This window comes from Clarias gariepinus, chromosome 14 (genome assembly GCF_024256425.1).
Source record: "Clarias gariepinus isolate MV-2021 ecotype Netherlands chromosome 14, CGAR_prim_01v2, whole genome shotgun sequence".
Lineage (NCBI taxonomy): Eukaryota > Metazoa > Chordata > Actinopteri > Siluriformes > Clariidae > Clarias > Clarias gariepinus.
The window spans coordinates 8,701,041-8,719,104 of NC_071113.1; the positions used below are offsets into that span (position 1 = coordinate 8,701,041).

Here is an 18,064-nt window from a genome sequence, read left to right on the forward strand (position 1 = left end):
ACCATATTTGTAATTTAACATTGACAATTTGTCATTAACACTTAATATTATGGCTGATCGATGTGGTACGTTATTTATATGGTGGTTTATATATATATATATATATATATAAATAATACCAGTCAAGGAAACCGTAATTTAATTATCACTGACAGGTGAACTGAAAAGCATTGATCGACTATACACCAGAAAACTAGTGACAGGATCATGGGCACCCAGGCTCACCCATGCCTGCGGGGATCAAAGCCTGCCTTTCTGGTTTAATCCCATAGAAAAGTCAGTGCGACAAATAACTGAAAAAGTAAACTTTGCCCATGATAAAAAGACACCAGAACACACAGTGCACCACAGCCACAAAAAGCCCAAGGCCACCGACGCATCCCCCAGATCCCTATCCGATCAAGAACACATGAGATACACCGAGCAAACATGTGCCGTCCACGCAGGCCCCAGGGTGCCAAACAAGACAGCATTCCCCAGAGGTCTTGTATAGTTTTACACCGACAGGCCAGAGCCGGCTCAGTTCCCTGGGGGAACCCAAAACCTGGGTGGTATTAAAGTTAATGCGCATCATCTAAATTATCATGTCTGTGGTTGTTAAAGGACAAAATTTTGCACCGAGGTCACATGCTAAAAAGTTATTTAGAGATCAGATTTCAGTAAGGTCTCATAAAAATACATTTAGTAACATGCTGTAGTTTAATATTTCTTAAATTATTTTTAGTCAGGAACTGACTATGATATATGTTAAATAATGCTAAGAATAATGTCCCCCCCCCCCCAAAAAAAAAAAATAAAAAAAATTATAATGCCAATCATACAGATTTGCTAAGCCCTGAGAGCTGAATGAATGAGTGTATTTGGGTTAATGCATGAAAGTGTGGTTTGCTGTGTTACTGAAATCACAAGCAAAATCCGAAGCACAACTAATAAACACCCTACAGTGAGTTGGCACGGCATCCAGGGTGTCCCCTACCATGTGCCCTAAGTTCCCTGGGAAAGACTCCATGTCCTCTGCAACTCTACACGGAATAAGATATGGAAAATGAACGAATGAGTGAACTAATAAATGGTGGAATGTATATATAAACATTCCCAGCACTATTCCGGTGACAGTTTAATACAAAGGCCACCAGATAAAGAGTACAGATTCAGCTATTTTTAGTGTAATATAAATACTCTGGAGGCTGCTTGCTAGGAGTTTACATCTAGGAGAGAAAAATGTCCATCATGCATCTACTGCCACCTATTGGATGCAGTGCAATAATACACCATGGGTATTCAGGGAAGAGCAAGGATCATAGACTTGGCAGAACTTTTATTTTATTTGTTACAGAATCGATAAATTTATATTATCAATTATTTAATTAATTTATTGCTCTCTCTCTCTCTCTCTCTCTCTCTCTATATATATATATATATATATATATATATATATATATATATATATATATATATACACACATACACATACAGGTGAAACATAGAATATAGAATAGAATATTGTGCAAAAGTTCATTTATTTCAGTAACGCAACATAAAAGGTGAAACTTATATATAGGAGAGACTCATTACATGCAAAACAAGGTAGTTCAACCCATGATTTGTCATAATTAAGATGATTATGGCTTACAGCTCATGAAAACCCCAAATCCACAATCTCAGAAAATTGGAATATTGTGAAAAGGTTTAATATTCTAGACTCAACGTGTCCCACTCTAATCAGCTAATTAAGCCATAACACCTGCAAAGAGTTCCTAAGCCTTTAAATGGTCTCTCAGTCTGGTTCAGTAGGAAGCACAATCATGGGAAAGACTGCTGACCTGACAGTTGTGCAGAAAACCACATCCTGACATCCTCCAAAAGAAGGGAAAGCCTCAAAAGGTAATTACAAAAGTTGGATGTTCCCAAAGTGCTGTATTGAAACACATTAATAGAAAGTTATGTGGAAGGGAAAAGTGTGAAAGAAAAAGGTGCACAAGCAGCAAGGATGACCGCAGCCTGGAGAGGACTTTCAGGAAAAGGCCATTCAAAAGTGTTGGGGACTTTCACAAGGAGTGGACTGAGGCTGGAGCCAGTGCATCAAGAGCCAATACACATCCTGGACATGGGCTTCAAATGTCTTATTCCTCCTTAGCCGCTCCTGAACAACAAACAACGTCAGAAGTGTCTTACCCGGGCTAAAGAAAAAAAGAACTGGTTCATTGCTCAGTGGTCCAAAGTCCTCTTTTCTGATGTCCTCTTTTTGCATCTTATTTGGAAACATAGGACGCAGGGTCTGGAGGAAGAATGGAGAAGAACACACTGCAAGATGCTTGAAGTCCAGTGTTGATTTGGGGAGCCATGCCATCTGCTGGTGTTGGTTCACTGTGCTTCATTAAGTACAGGGTCAATGCAGCCGTCTACCAGGAGATCCAGCGGGACTTGGCACCTGCCCACACTGCCAAAACCTTGTTCAATGACCGTAAGGGATTATTGTGCTTGAACCCCATAGAGAATCTAATGGGCATTGCCAAGAGAAAGATGAGAGACATGATACCAAACAATGCAGAAGAGCCGAAGGCCACTATTGAAGCATCCTGGTCCTCCATAACACCTCAGCAGTGCCACAGGTTGATAGCTTCCATGCCATGCCGCATTTAGGTAGTAATTGCTGCAAAAGGGGCCCAAACCAAGTACTGAGTACATATGCATACTTATACTTTTTAGAGGTCCGATATGTTCTATGTACAATCCTTTTTTTATTGATTGCATGTAATATTCTAATTTTCTGAGATTGTGGATTTGGGGTTTTCATGAGCTGTAAGGCATAATCATCTCAATTATGACAAAACGGTTTGAAATATCTTGCTTTGCATGTAATGAGTCTATCTCATATTAGTCTCACCTTTTAAATTGCATTACTGAAATAAATGAACTTTTGCATGATTATCAAATTTTTGAGTGTTACGTGTGTGTGTGTGTGTGTGTGTGTGTGTGTGTGTGTGTGTGTGTGTGTGTGTGTATATAATGTATAAATAAGAACTATATAGCCAATCAACCATTTTGCCCATTTCAGCACCAGACAGCCTCTGAATATCAAATTAATGCCATATGCTCACAAATAGTTGTCATGCCTAATCACTAGCAAATGTTAAACACACTCACATAGTCTTAATCTTGCAAGCCAGCTAATACTCAATGTATCTTCTATTTATTGTAATTCAATTTTCACTTATTCCGAGTAATTAAAAATGGTCCCCTGTCCTCGTTCCCCTGAGGAGAGACGACATGGTTTTCTGCTTTCAGACCAACAACACAAGTTCTTTATTATTTTGAAGCACAGCAAGTAAGCTATAGTGTGCTAGTAAGTCTTTGTGGGCTCTCCCCCTACTTTGTGGATTTCTTTTGGGTATTTCAGTCTCCCCTAGTCAAACATCATGCAATGTAAACTGAAGTAGTGTTTCCAAATCACCCATAGTGTAGCTGTGTGTGTGTGAGAGAGAGAGAGAGAGAGAGAGAGAGAGAGCCTATGGCCTACGATGGATTGGGATGGGCTTCAGAACCCCTTTGGCCCTACACAGGATATGTAATATGAATAAATGGATGAAAGTCTCCATGACATATTTTGACTGAATATTAAAAATTATGCTCAGGCTAATATTAAGCTAACGTTGTAATTTTCCTGTATTCAAACCCTATGTCTTTACACAGTGTTTACAACGGCATACAAAGTGTCGTAGTTGCCTATATCGACCATGTATAATTAGAATGTAAGGAAAGCAAATGTTAGGTGTCCCACATGGTTCTGTTCTAGGTCCTCATTTAATCCATTGCAATGCTAATTTAACATACCTTACCATGTACTTGTATGTAGACACATAATTTTGCACACATTTTGCAAAAGATACAATATAGATACAATGATTTGTAAAATGGGAGACTGTAGAAAAGGTGTACAAGCTTTCTTTATTAAAAAAATATGTACTGTAGTGCCAAGGCTTCCTGATGGCATATCTCAGTGTAACATATAATCATATAATCTCTAAAACCATACATCTCTAACATATATATATATATTTTATCCTTTTAGAAACATAATGTAAACATGGTTAGATTGGACTAAAGTTTTAGACATATTGACACACTGACACTCAATTACTGCTTGATTTTTTTACTGATTTGTCCTGACCCATAGCTCTGTACTCACTTAAAAGCCCTAAGTAAACCTTGGGTAAATCTAATGCTTCATTTCAAGAGCATTTCTTCATGCGGACAAGTTGTAGGTAAAATGGTTTGGAGGAAGCATGCACATAGACGAGGCAAACCCTACTGTTGCTACTATATGTAGTTCCTTAAGAGAATGGCGTGTCAGAAACAGATTCTATATACAGCAGTAGAGGTCACCTCCAAAAGTAAGTAGACCTTACTCGCCATGTGACCAACCATTTGATTTGTGGTTGGCTGGCTATGAGCTCATGTCTTGAGGGACATGAAGTCATGTCCAGTGTGTGCTTTAAAAGACATGCTTGATTTTATGTTCCCTAAGAACATAAGTAGCTTATACATACATGAAAGACAGCTGCACACTCTTGAAAGACAGTTAGGTCAACTGGGTATTTATAGGCTTAACATTTCATTCTTTAATAAAATAAGTAGAATTGCTGTCTATTATATGGCAGCCTGTTCACAAAATCGCAAAATGTTGTATAAAGAAGAAAATCAAAGGAGGGGCACTGCTTTAGGGGAAATGAGCAATAATTGATTATTTTATAATTACATTCAATGGCATTGAATATCCATGCATCCATCCATCCATTATCGACACCACTTATCATTTATAGAGTATCAGTGGCCTGGATGAAATGAATGTCAACCTATTGTCTTTCGACTGTGGAAGGAAGGGGTTTTTACACCAGATGCCCTGCCTGACACAAACCTCCCATTTCATCCAGACTTGGGACTGGCACTGCATGCAGTGGCTGGGTAGTTCGGGGTGTGGCAACCCACTGACAGAGCGGATTGAACCCGGGTGCTTAGATTGCCGAATCAACAATCTAGCACCTTAGCCGCATGAGCCACCACTCCCCTGCAAACAAATAATCTTAGTAGTTCCAGTTATGGATAGATCAATTGGCATCGAACAGAATGGTGGTATGAATTTTTCATTAATATTTAATTTCAATATTTAATTCCACATGTTGTACTTGGGCATGGCATTTGTGTTTCTCATCAGTTATCATGGCCTTACAGCCAAATTGTTATGGAAGGAATTGTTTAAATGACTGTCCTTATGTGTATGTTAGTCCAACATTTGCTTGATATTAGTTTCAAATAAATTTACGGTTGCATGAAGAAGGTTTATTTATCACATAAATTACACTTGGCATTGGACTGGCTTAGTTAATTAGGACCTTAAACCTCATATAACAGTTCTATAAGTCAAGTTTTCCGATTTGTTATTTCCACTGGTATTCTACTCTAGTTTAAACTGAGACCACCCACAGACCAGAGCCACAGAGTGAGACGAACTAGCAGTGCCCTTGAAATTGGTGGGAGGTCTGCTCAAAACACATCAAAAACTATTATTTATTCTGGTGACCTCAGTGTAAATTGTACTAGACTCTATTATAAACAGTAAACGATTATTAATTTACAATAGGTACACTATATGGCCAAAGTTTGACCATTTTGGTTCTCCTCCAAACTCTTACAACACAGTTGGAATTATGCAACTGTACAGGATGTCCTTATATGCCATAGTCTTACAGTACTCCTTTGTTGGAACTAAAGGACCCAAACCTGTTCCAGCATCCCTGTGCCTCTGGCTACAAAGTGAACTACATAAACACATGGTTTGCCGAGGTCATAGTAGGAAAAACTCAAATGGCCTGCACAGACTGCTGACCTCAAACCTTCTAAACACTTTTGTCATGAACTAGAACACAAAAAGGGGGCCAGGGGTAGCCCAGTGGTTAAGGCATTGGACTACGGTTCGGAAGATCCCAGGTTCAAACCCCACAACCACCAAGTTGCCGCTGTTGGGCCCTTGAGCACGGCCCTTAACCCTCAACTGCTCAGATGTGTAATGAGATAAAAATGTAAGTCGCTCTGGATAAGAGCGTCTGCCAAATGCCCAAATGCAAAAAGAAACTCAGATCTAGTTTTCTCACATTAGGACTTGGTTTTACCAGCCAATTGAAAAAAAATTATAAAAAGCCTTCCCAGGTGAGTCGAGGCTATTATAACTTCAAATATCAGGGATGAAATGTTTAACAAGCAGATATGGCTTTGATGGTCAGGTGTCCACATGTAGTTTGGACATATATAGTACAATTCCGTTACAAACACTATGATACAGAAATGCATTTAAAAACGTAATATACAATGTGTTTGAAATGAACCCATGGTGAAAATGGAAAGGTTTGATTTGTTAAATTGATAAATAATGGCAATATTTTTATACTTTATTTTCTTTATTTTCTTATATGAAGATTAGTTCATAATTCCAGGTCAAGGGGGCTTATTTTTTACTGCATCTGTTCGTTTTCAAGCATGGGGTCAAGCCCTGCACCTAGACAAGATTTAGGTTCAGCTAATCACTGACCCCTGAAGAAGCAAGCCTCAACCATGCTGGATTTTGGACTTAGGGCTCAGAAGTGGCCACGTCGGCAGGTCAGAATTGTGCTGTGCTAGCACGTAGAAGCGGTGCGGGGTGTGTGTGTGTGTGTGAAGTACCGGATATGCAAGCTGCAATGAGTATTACATCATTCTCGTCCACCTTTTCAAAAAATATAATCCATTGAAACGCATTGGCTGTCGTTATAAATAGCCCAGCTATCGATTGGTCAGAGTAACGTAAAACTCTGTCAAATGTTCCAGTTAATAAACAGATACACCTTTCACTCGGTGCGATGCACTTGTTTACGCCGAGCTGTCGCTCATACAGTCTGCCAGCTCAGTGGAAAATCAGTATCAGAGCTCAGCTCACAGGAGCCCTCGCCTTGCATATCAGCTGTCATCAATTTACAAACTGGAACATATGACGGTGGCTCCTCTTCCCTCTTATGGACTTCAGAGATTCCCCATGCAAGCTGGCACTTTCAGTGGGGCATGGCTGTAGCTATGGCAACAGAAAACAAACCAGTAAAGAGCCACACTAGGAATGATGATATGCATAAGGAATTTACCTGTGTTTAAATGCGGCGTGTGAACAGCACACACATTTTATAGTATTGGAACTATACTTAAATATTACTGCTCGTCCCAAACCAGAATCGTGTTGCTAACAGCGTGTTCTGCCGAGGTCAAATAACACTGGGCTTCCCTGAAGTGCTTTCACAACTCTAAAATAACACCAAGGATCCTTTAGCACACTCTTTCCACTCCAAATTACAATCATAAGGGATTAGCTTTTTTAAAAAAAGATAATAGCAATCTGTCTTATGCTAGCTTTCATTCATTAATAGAACCTTGAGCATTTTATTTTAAAGGCAAGCCTAATAACACATTTATAATTCATTTGTAAAACGCTTACTCTAGGTGTGTATGCTACGCTTAGTCCAAGTAACGTAAAACTCTATCAAATATAACAACAGAATATTATATCTATATTAAATATAAAATATGAAATAATTAATAATCCTAATAATTAATTAACCTTTTATCAGAGTTAAATATACTGAATTTGACTTTACATAGTTAAATACACTGCATATTTAGTCTAAAAGATAACAGTTTGACAGCAAAAATGCATTTTATTTTATTTTTTTTACTTTTACTCATTTTGGTCAAATCTTTTCCTCAAACATTTTTGCTTTCTATTAACAAAAACTTTTGTTAAAAATGATTAAATATATTCTTCTATGTTATACAGCACAGACCTGTATGATAAGCCTTGATGAGGCGCTGTCATCGACTACCTAAGTGCAAGTGAAACTGATGGTGCTGTAAACTAATATATATATTTTTAATATATATTATATTATAGGCTATATATGCTACATGCATACAGACTCTAAGGTGGGAATCGAACCCAGGCCCTGGATGTGTATGGCCACAGTGCTAACAGGTTTGCTCAAGCAGTTGCCCAATGCCCTTGGTTTCCTTGATTCTAAATGCTCTTCTATAACTAGAACATGACCATGGTTTAAAACATAAGCTGACCAAGCATTTATCTGCCCAAGGGTACCAGTCAGCCATAACATTAAAACGCATAACATTAAGCCTAGTCTTGTGTAGTCTCCCCAGGGCAGATCTGGCCCCTCTGGGCGTGACTCCACAAGACCTCTCGGGATGTGCTGTGGTGTCTGGCACTTGGCCGTTGGCAGCGGATTCCATGGATGCTCGGTCGAATTGAGATCTGTGGAACTTGAAGTCCAAATCAACAACCTTGAACTCTTTGCCTGCTTCTAAACCACATACATGGCAGGCTGTGATGCACCGAGTGTTCTGATACCTTTCTGTTGTAGCTCATGTATTTTATGAAACTTACAAATGGCATAAAAGAAAGACCATGCAATGCTGTCATTTATTCATTTAACTTAATTATGTTCTGCCTACTCTGGATAATTCAGCATTTACTGCAAAGAATGCATAGAGTGATGATTTTTGAGAGAATCCATGATAGCATTACTTGATTTTCACATTAATAAAATGAATGTTAGACACGGTTACACACTTTGGAGCAGATGTGTACTGTAAAGTGGTGGGCAAACTGCACAAAACTTGTATTGAGTAAAAGTAGGAACATATTACTCAAGTAAAAGTTTAAAATTTATTTATGTACCTCAGTAAAAGTACAGCAGTATTAACTTTTAAATTTATTTAAGTATCAAAATAATAGAGCTTGTATTATCTCACAGTAGCAAATTTCAAGTTTACTCTTTACTCCCAGTTGTGAATGTGCTGTTTTCATCCATGTCTACAACCAGCTCCCCTTTAGATTTCACATGCTTCCGTTATTAGGCGTATCTCAAAGAAAAGGCAAGTCATGCAATTACACTTAATAGTCAGCAGGGGCTGATTTCCTGCTTTAAATAATACAGGCCACTACTGTTAGGTTACATGACGCCATGCAGAAATGTACATAAGTAAAAGTACAGATATTTACTGTACTTTTGAGCAGAGTAAAAGTAAAAAAAAAAATTTTTTTTATAAAAAATACTCATGCAAAGTACACATATGTAAAATGTGTACTTAAGAACAGTAAGGAAGTGAACGGACTGTTAGCTTTTGCTTTTCGAGGTAGGTTAATAAAACTGTCTGTAGCACTATATGTATCTATTTAGCACACTAAATATTTATATCTGTAATTGTATCTGGTTTAAACCCATATTTATGTGAGATTTGTTTTTTATTCGCAGTATTTCCTAACAACGGCAGCACGGTGGTATGGTGGTTAGCACTGTCGCCTTGCACGTCCAGGGTCCGGGTTCGATTTCCATCTCTGTGTGCATGGAGTTTGCATGTTCTCCCCGTGCTTGGTGGGTTTCTTCCCACAGTCCAAAGATATGCAGATTAGGCTAATTGGTGTTCCCAAATTGCCCGTAGTGTGTGAGTGTGTGAGTGTGTGTATGTGTGTGTGCCCTGCCCTGTCCAGAGTGTACCCTGCCTCGTGCCCTAAGACTCCTGGGATAGGCTCCAGGCCCCCGCGACCCTGAATACAGAATAAAGCGGTATAGACGATAAGTGAGTGAGTATTTCCTAACAAGGCAGCACGCTGGCTTAGTAGTTAAGAAATGTCAATTTGCTCCTCCAGGGGGGTTCGATTTCCAGCCTCGGGTCTGTGTGCATGAAGTTTGCATGCTCTCCCTGTGCTTGGTGGGTTTCCTCTGGGGACTTTGGTTTCCTCCGACAGTTCAAAGACCTGCACATGAGGTTAATTATCATTCCCAATTTGCCCGTAGTGTGTGAATAAGTGTGTGCGTCCCCTTGCGATGAATTGGTACCCCGCCTCGTACCCTAAGTCTTCTGGGATAGGCTGCAGTCCCATTTTGACCCTGTACACAGGATAAAGTGGTATAGGCGATGAGTGAGTTTGGTATTTCCCACCAAATTCATTTTTTAAATATAAACTAACTAGTCATGTCATTTAAACCACTACAAATCTGACCAGGCAGTTAGTCAGTGATCATAGTGTGTGTCTGTCATGTTAGCTCCATCTTGTGGCCCTCATGTTCGTGCCTGGCCCGTGTTGCCACTCAGATGGAAAATAAGCATTAAGTGATGATTGACGGTAGATGTTTGCAAAAGGGCAGAGGTGTGGAAAGCATGCTAACTGGGAAAACCTTGACCCAAGTTCACAGGCTAAAAATACTCGAGGGATCATCAGACAGACAGTATTAGTGGAGGCTGCTGCTCATAGAGGGACACTCTTGGACAGTGTTTTGGCATGCTTACTGACCTTTAAGCATAAGACTTACCAACAGCTTTGGTCTCACTATCCACTTGCTGTACCAGTGAGAGGACTCTTACTGGCCTGTTCAGTGATACAGACCTGAGGGAAAAACTTTCTAGAACTTGAGGAACGCCATTGAACTGGCTTTTCAGTCGCTTGTCGTTTTGGAGAGGCTTGGAGAGTGATCAGAGCCTGAGCTTAATGCACGAAGACTTTAGGGATCTGTACAAGTCTTTCTTTCTCCGTACACAGGCAACATTGCTGTGTAACTCTCAAAATGTAAACTGTAAATGGCGCCTTAACTCAACATTTGAGCTCGGGCTGTCGCGAACACTCTGCCGAACCTTCTCATAAACTGAAGCATCAGTCGCTTTCGACGAGGAAGATCTGTAAGCTTCGGTGTAGCATTGTTACTTTGCCTTTTGAGAGGGATACATTGGACTCTTCTGTATCATTTTATCTTTTGGCTGGACCAAGAGAAAGTCAAAATGCGTGACCTCCTTCCTGTTCAAGTGCGGGAGCGGAAAGCAAGAGGGCGAATCAACAGTTTGCCTGCTTCTGTTCCTGCTTTGCTCACATTCCCTGTTCAGTATTCTATTCAAACCTCTAAGAAGTTCCCCTTTTTTCACTTTAAAAAATGCAGATACGAGGCAGAAAATGCCTTCTTCTCCAACCTGAAGCTGGCAGATTTCAACATCATCGACACCTTAGGGGTGGGAGGATTCGGACGAGTCGAGCTGGTAAGATGGCCAGAAACCTGAGCCACCATTTTTTTTTAAATATTCTTATTAAGAAATTTGAATAGAAATTCTGCCATAATGTGTGCAATATTTAATATAATGTTAAGTTAAGTAATTATGATTGAATCCTCTAGGAATGAATATCATACAGTGTTTTGCTACAACTCCTTTTCCATGAAATTTTATTACATATAAAAATATATATGCGTGTGTTATATAATGATGCATTGCGGGTCTTATGCATGCCGTGCAGATCAGGTTCTAGGAACATTACAGGTCTATTCAGGGTAACTTTCCAGTACTAGTATAGCTCAGTGTTGATAGATCTCACATGTGACTCAAGGTCTCTCGATGTTTTGTTGTAATTTTAGAATTTTTTTAAAATAAAACTCAATGAAAATGACCAATGATTGTTGAATGATTAAACAAAAGTATTCTGCTCAAACTATAGGAGAAACTTAACTTTTTTTGTAAGATAACTGACTTACACTTTTAGTAAAAACTTATAGAGTAGTAATATAAATATTACGATAACTCATAAGTAACATTATATTCCTTAAAAAAAGTGTTTGTTTTTTTTTTTAGAAAATTGCTCTTATTCCTTGTGCGGTGTTCGAGTCAAACTGGGACTTCTGATTGTGCAGAATAACAGAACACGATTATGAGAGTAAAAACAACCTTTATTTCTCTATATAATCCCCTGCTACACTAATGCACTTATCCCAGTGTTTCATTACCATCAAGGTAAAACATTTTCTCAGTATGCCGGAGCCATGATCAGACTGCCTGCTTTACATCTGAAATACTGGCCTCCCAGAAACTCCTTTAATGGCCAAGACATATAGAAGTGGCTTGGAGTGAGGTCAGGAATGCACGCCAAATGTTGCAATAACTCCCAGCCAGGTTCCTGCAATGTGAAAGTGGTGTTAGTAAATGATTGTGTGTATGGTTAATACAGACAGGTCTGAGACTGCAGTCATGGTCTGAGACTCCAGTCATGGTCTGAGACACCTCGGCCAGGATCGTCATTCAGGGATTAATGGCCCTTTTTCAAAATGTTATGGGAGAATCATCACCGTACTGTGGTTAAAGCCTTTTTATAAATGTCAATCGGTTTTATGTCTTCATTCATGAGAAATTTCCTCACATGTCCCGGTTTGACTTGAACGCCCCTGGTACATCGTTGTGTTTGAGGACTTCCTGTTTTACAGGGTTATGACTATGATCATCTATCATCATGGGGAAACCATACACCTGAACTGATGGAATCACGAGAATTATTTAGTCCGAAATGTGGTGGTCAAGGTTAATCCCCAAACATGTATCCAAGGCAACACAGAAGGAGTTGTGTGATGCAAAAACAGTGTCCAAATTTAGACCTTAAAACTCTGCATTCTGCAGGAACTTCATTAAATATTAATCCAGGGTTTTTTTTCTGGTTATCTATTTTTACTTTCGTCAAAATTTATGAAACATTAAAAGTAAAATATGAAAAAACAAAATAGCAGCCAGATGCAGATTTTGTAAAAATCCCACTTGTAAACATATTTACTAACGTATGCAGACAGGTTGGGGTTGAGCAAGACGGGGAGCATGTCGCAATGCAGAGCTGCAGATTCCTTTTGCGGTGTCGTAAGGAGAAGGAAAAGCCCACTAGTCTGGTGGCCTAAAGAGGAATCCCCAAGTACCAGGTCTATTTTAGGGCCCTGAAACTCTACAGTAAAAAACAAGTATCCCTTTCCCCAGACGTACAGCCTGAGCGGCGGGCAGTGTGATAAAGTCACCCCTGACGTGTTCGATACGCTATGTGAAGCCTCTGTGCAATCTGTCAGTCCGTATTCAGATTTCAAAAACTATGATTAGTTCAAGAAAGTGGTAGCCACACTGGGTGCAAACACACACACATGCACAACCACACACACATGCACAACCACAAACAAAAAGATTTAGCATGGGATTTAAAAGTTTCTTCTTCTTCTTCTTATTATTATTATTATTATTATTATTATTATTATTATTAAGACCACATGCTACAATCCACATTATTTAAAAACATTAAGATGTGAAGTCACTGTCTGGTCAGACAGATTACATCATTTTCGTAGCTGATATGGCTGATGCTTCTTTCTTGTAGAAAATGCATGAAGGTAACAATAACTACACCCAGGCCATAACAGTCAAGTGGTAAATAATAATAAAATTAATTGACAGTGAGGGAGGCAGATAATTTAATTGAGATTTTATTATTTCCCACTTTAGTTGCAACTACAAAAACAAAACCAGTAAAAAATGGTGAAACGGGAAAATATGAAATATATACAGTAGGACTTGCGGGCAGTGGTGGATCATGCGCATGAGGCTCTGGGTTCGAGATGGGAGGGTTGAAGGTTTGAGTCCCATCACTGCCGGGTTGACACTGTTGGCCTATAACCTTATGCCAAGCAGGGCATGCTCAGTGCCAGTCTCATAATGGGTACTGTAGGTTGTGGGAGAAACGGCATTCGGGATAAAAACTCTGCCAATTACTTGCAGATAAAAAAATTAAGTCACTTAAGATATAAGCGAGATAGCTTAAATATAATTTTCCAATATTTTGACAGGTTGTTGAGAGATTACTATCACTTTAATTAGTTTCAAGTAATTTATTTCCTTTTTTTTATTTTTTATTTAATCCGTCAGCCTGCAGGTGATGTGTCATTTTTATAATTGACTTTCAACAAGAACTCATGTGCTCGTCTCTGTTTTTCTTATTGATTTTTCCGTCCAGGTGCAGCTCAAAAGTGACGAGACCAAAACGTTCGCCATGAAGATCCTGAAAAAGCGCCACATCGTGGACACGAGGCAACAGGAGCACATCCGCTCGGAGAAGCACATCATGCAGGAAGCCCATTCAGACTTTATCGTGAGGTAGCGGAGGATCCTCAGTTACAAGCAAAGTGCAAAATGCTTTCATTATCATAAACTGTTATCATCAACTCTCATTTCTTATATTAATTTCTTATTTTGTTTTCCAAATTCAGATTATACAGGACATTTAAAGACAGCAAATATCTGTATATGCTGATGGAAGCCTGTTTGGGAGGTGAACTGTGGACCATTCTCAGAGATCGGTAACCAACCCAGTGCATTACTCCATTACAACACACACACAACACACACACACATAGTGCTCCCAGATGGCCAGATTCTGACATTTCTCACCTCATTTGTCACTTACAGAGGATCTTTTGATGACTCCACAACACGCTTTTACACTGCCTGTGTAGTGGAAGCCTTCGCTTATTTGCATTCCAAAGGGATAATTTATCGAGATCTCAAGCCAGAAAACCTCATCCTGGATCACAGAGGCTACGCCAAGCTGGTGAGCTGCCATCACTGACACTTTTATAATTTTCCACTAAATTTAATGATGATGAACCAGGATGATGATGGAGACTGATCACCGTACTTTGGATTCTTCGCAGGTGGATTTCGGTTTTGCCAAAAAGATCGGCTTCGGGAAGAAGACGTGGACCTTCTGTGGAACACCGGAATACGTAGCACCGGAAATTATTCTTAACAAAGGCCATGACATCTCAGCAGATTACTGGTCACTCGGTATCCTCATGTATGAGCTCCTGACTGGCAGGTAAACAAAAAATCTGTTTGTTTGTTTTTTTTGCCTTGCTCAAAAGAAAAATTCATTTTAAAAAAGGTTTTGGTGTATAAAAATGTATCATGCCATTTACAGCCCACCATTCTCAGGGCCGGATCCAATGAAGACGTACAATATAATCTTAAGAGGTATTGATATGATTGAATTTCCAAAGAAGATCACCAAAAATGCTGCCAATCTAATAAAGAAACTATGCAGGTATGCTTTCATTTAATTGTTGTGCTCTAAAGACTTGGTGCTAAAAAAAAAATAATAATTCATAATACTTGTTAATAATAATGCATCCCATCTTTTTATTCATGCTTCAATTTTGTGTAAATATGCGTACACATCTATATTTTTATCAGATAATAAGAAACTTAATTCAATTTCATGCCCTTTAATTTTTTTATACAAATCTTTCAATAATCTTAATTGCTATTCAGATAAAACTTGACCAATTTAGACCTGAAAGGACATCAACCTGAAAAAGGGTATTATTTTAAAATTCTTACTTGTTGAGATATTGCGAAATGAATTTGACATGGTTACGGACACTACACATATTTAGCTTTTAAAGCTTTTACCAAAAACCAATTCAAGCAACAGTTTTGCAATTTAGTCATATCCTACTCGAAGCTTTACACCAATTTCAGTATCAATACTTTTAAAGAATTATGGAAAAAAATGCATTTTACATCAATTATTATTGTTTAAAGTGAGAGACAGTATAATGCTGAAAAAAATGGCCATTTTTGGGCAGTGTATAAAATCATCTCTCAAAAACTAAATTTTTAGGGGAAGGAAGATTGGTCACTTCCATGTTGCCTAAACTTCAGAAGTAGCTTCTTTTGCCACACACATTTTCTGTATTATATGTATTACATAAAAAATAAAATCAGCACCAATACTGTGTTTTTGTTTTGTGTTCTGTGTGGCAGAATAGACTGGGGTTGACTAGTTAACTTTAGTTAATATTCATAAATCATCATTATAAGAACATCAACTAGTTATTAGTTGTTGTTGTTGTTGTTGTTGTTATTTCAATGTCATTGGATGTAGTTCGATTCTAGTCTGAATCCATGAATAAATAAATTAAAATCTCAGATAGAGATGTCCTTAGGAAAATTTGTAGTCATTCAACCTCTAGTTGACTTTTTTCCCTATAATGCTATCAAGTTTTAATTTTTATTTAATCTTCAATTGTTTTATACAGAGACAATCCATCTGAGAGACTAGGAAACTTGAAAAACGGAGTTAAAGACATCCAAAAGCACAAGTAAGTAGTATGCAAAATGCTATGGTGTGTACTAATAATAGCCTTTGAGCCTTCGCCTTAGGTCTCATATTATCCTTGATCTCTTATCTCTTAACCACAGATGGTTTGAAGGCTTTAACTGGGAAGGGTTGCGCAAAGGGACTCTCACCCCTCCTATTATACCTGAAGTAAGTTTCCTCTGTAGTTTCTACTAATGATGGATGGATAAATGGATAGGTACTGCAGATGAATGCATGTGACACAGAATTATACTTAGGACTGTACATTTAAAATCATATTAAGGTTGTGCTTATCTCCCTCAGGTATCATCAGCAACCGACACTAGTAACTTTGACAGTTTCCCCGAGGACAACGAGGACCCGCCACCTGACGACAACTCGGGCTGGGACACGGATTTCTGATCCTATTGGCCTTTTTGACTCTCAGTCCAGACCTTCAGGACTTGGTTGTGTTGAGAGACCGCTGCTCAAGGAGGCGAACTTAAAAAAAAAATGATATAAAAAAAAAAAAAGAGTCCAGCTCTGGGTCACCATGATGCCTTCCCCAACGTTGTCCCTATTGGGATGCCCCAGATATCTAAACATCCACACACACCGATAGCTTTATCACATTGCATTATTCCTCATTCCCCGTTCATTATACTCTTGCCTTTTTATGATTGGACAGAACTCGAGTTGACAGGATTGGACAGTGCTGATTTTTTTTATTTTTTCAACCTGTGGTCATGCTGTTAAAAATCATGCTCTTAAATTTTAGTTTCTTAACCGGTGTAACAGTACAGTATATCATGATTGTGTATATATGGTATTATGTATGTGGAAAGTCTCGCACTCTGTATGTCATTATGACAGTGATTAAGGTATACATGATAACTTTCTTTAATACACTGAAAGGCCCGTCCACTTAAGTGCTTTTCCTTAACACTTATATTCAATTAAATATTCACAACATTTTAGCCTATTTCACCTTAAAGAAACAAAAAGCAAAAACCCCATCTATTGACATTTCTTATACTGAATGTGTCTTAGGCAAGGGTCAGTGTCTCTAGGTTTACACCACCAGAGGGCAGTCTGTGATAAACACAAATCACCTGATGGGCCGTGCGAATGAAGAGAAGTTAAAACGATCAGCGAACAATTATTGTGTACGTGCTGCTATATGATCCGTCCCATCATCATGGTTGGCCACGCCCACTACAAAACCACCATCATCCATCGTCTCATCGAACGGCTAGACGACTGCCTGAAGGCTGACAATAGCTTGAACACAAACTAATGTGCTGGAAAACAAATTAAGGATTTTTATTTATTGTAGGACCAGAGGTAAATATTTATGTACATATTCAGTGCTGATATTTTGTGATACTTGTAGAAGAAAAGAATGTCTATATATATATATATATATATATATATTGTCAGAGTAAAGCTGGCTCTGTTATTTAATTTGTTTGGAATACGTTTTATCTGTATGGTACTTTGTAGACTTTGTTGTATCTCCTTTTGTGCACCGCGTGTCCAAAACTTCATGATGGACAGTTTGTTTGATTGTTTATTTCCGGCATTATTGGAAGTGCCTTAATTCAATGGCATTCGATATAGACCCTGCGTTGGAACTGATGCTGCATGACTAGGTGAACACCTCGGATATGTAATCTTTACTCGTTTGTGGCTTTTTTAAGGTTCGCCGATTTCTATGCCTTTTTCTTACAATAAAAGCATCGAACATACTTGGACGTAATAGAGTCTTACTGCCAGGTTTGCTGGAGTTCTGTCTCAACACTGTATTTCTACTCCATGATCAGGTCTTTAACTATTACCAGTCATAACGACCTCACAAGGAACCCGAGCTTTGGCTTGACCCCATACAAGGGCTGACTCATATCAGTTGGTGATAATGATTTGTAAACAGCTATCTTCCCAGCTGATAAACTTAAAAAACAAAACAAAAATCATTGCCCAAAAAGCACTGTCTTCTAGACATCAAAAGATGTAATTACTGAAGATGCAGATGACATCATCAACCACTAATTTACA

At 38.7% G+C, this 18,064-nt stretch overlaps 1 protein-coding gene across 3 annotated transcripts in view; it reads left to right on the plus strand.

Annotated features, from left to right (window-relative positions):
- Nucleotides 1-17,757, plus strand: part of prkg1b (protein kinase cGMP-dependent 1b) — a 186,504-nt gene extending 168,747 nt beyond the window's left edge. For all 3 annotated transcript variants that reach the window (XM_053511347.1, XM_053511346.1, XM_053511348.1), the window contains exons 10-18: nt 11,022-11,118; nt 13,886-14,025; nt 14,139-14,228; nt 14,338-14,479; nt 14,583-14,746; nt 14,849-14,971; nt 15,969-16,031; nt 16,132-16,198; nt 16,334-17,757. In XM_053511347.1, coding sequence (XP_053367322.1) covers nt 11,022-11,118; nt 13,886-14,025; nt 14,139-14,228; nt 14,338-14,479; nt 14,583-14,746; nt 14,849-14,971; nt 15,969-16,031; nt 16,132-16,198; nt 16,334-16,432 — 985 coding nt within the window. In that variant the 3' untranslated portion in view covers nt 16,433-17,757. The remainder of the gene's footprint in view (nt 1-11,021; nt 11,119-13,885; nt 14,026-14,138; nt 14,229-14,337; nt 14,480-14,582; nt 14,747-14,848; nt 14,972-15,968; nt 16,032-16,131; nt 16,199-16,333) is intronic.
- The last annotated feature ends 307 nt before the right edge of the window (nt 17,758-18,064 follow it).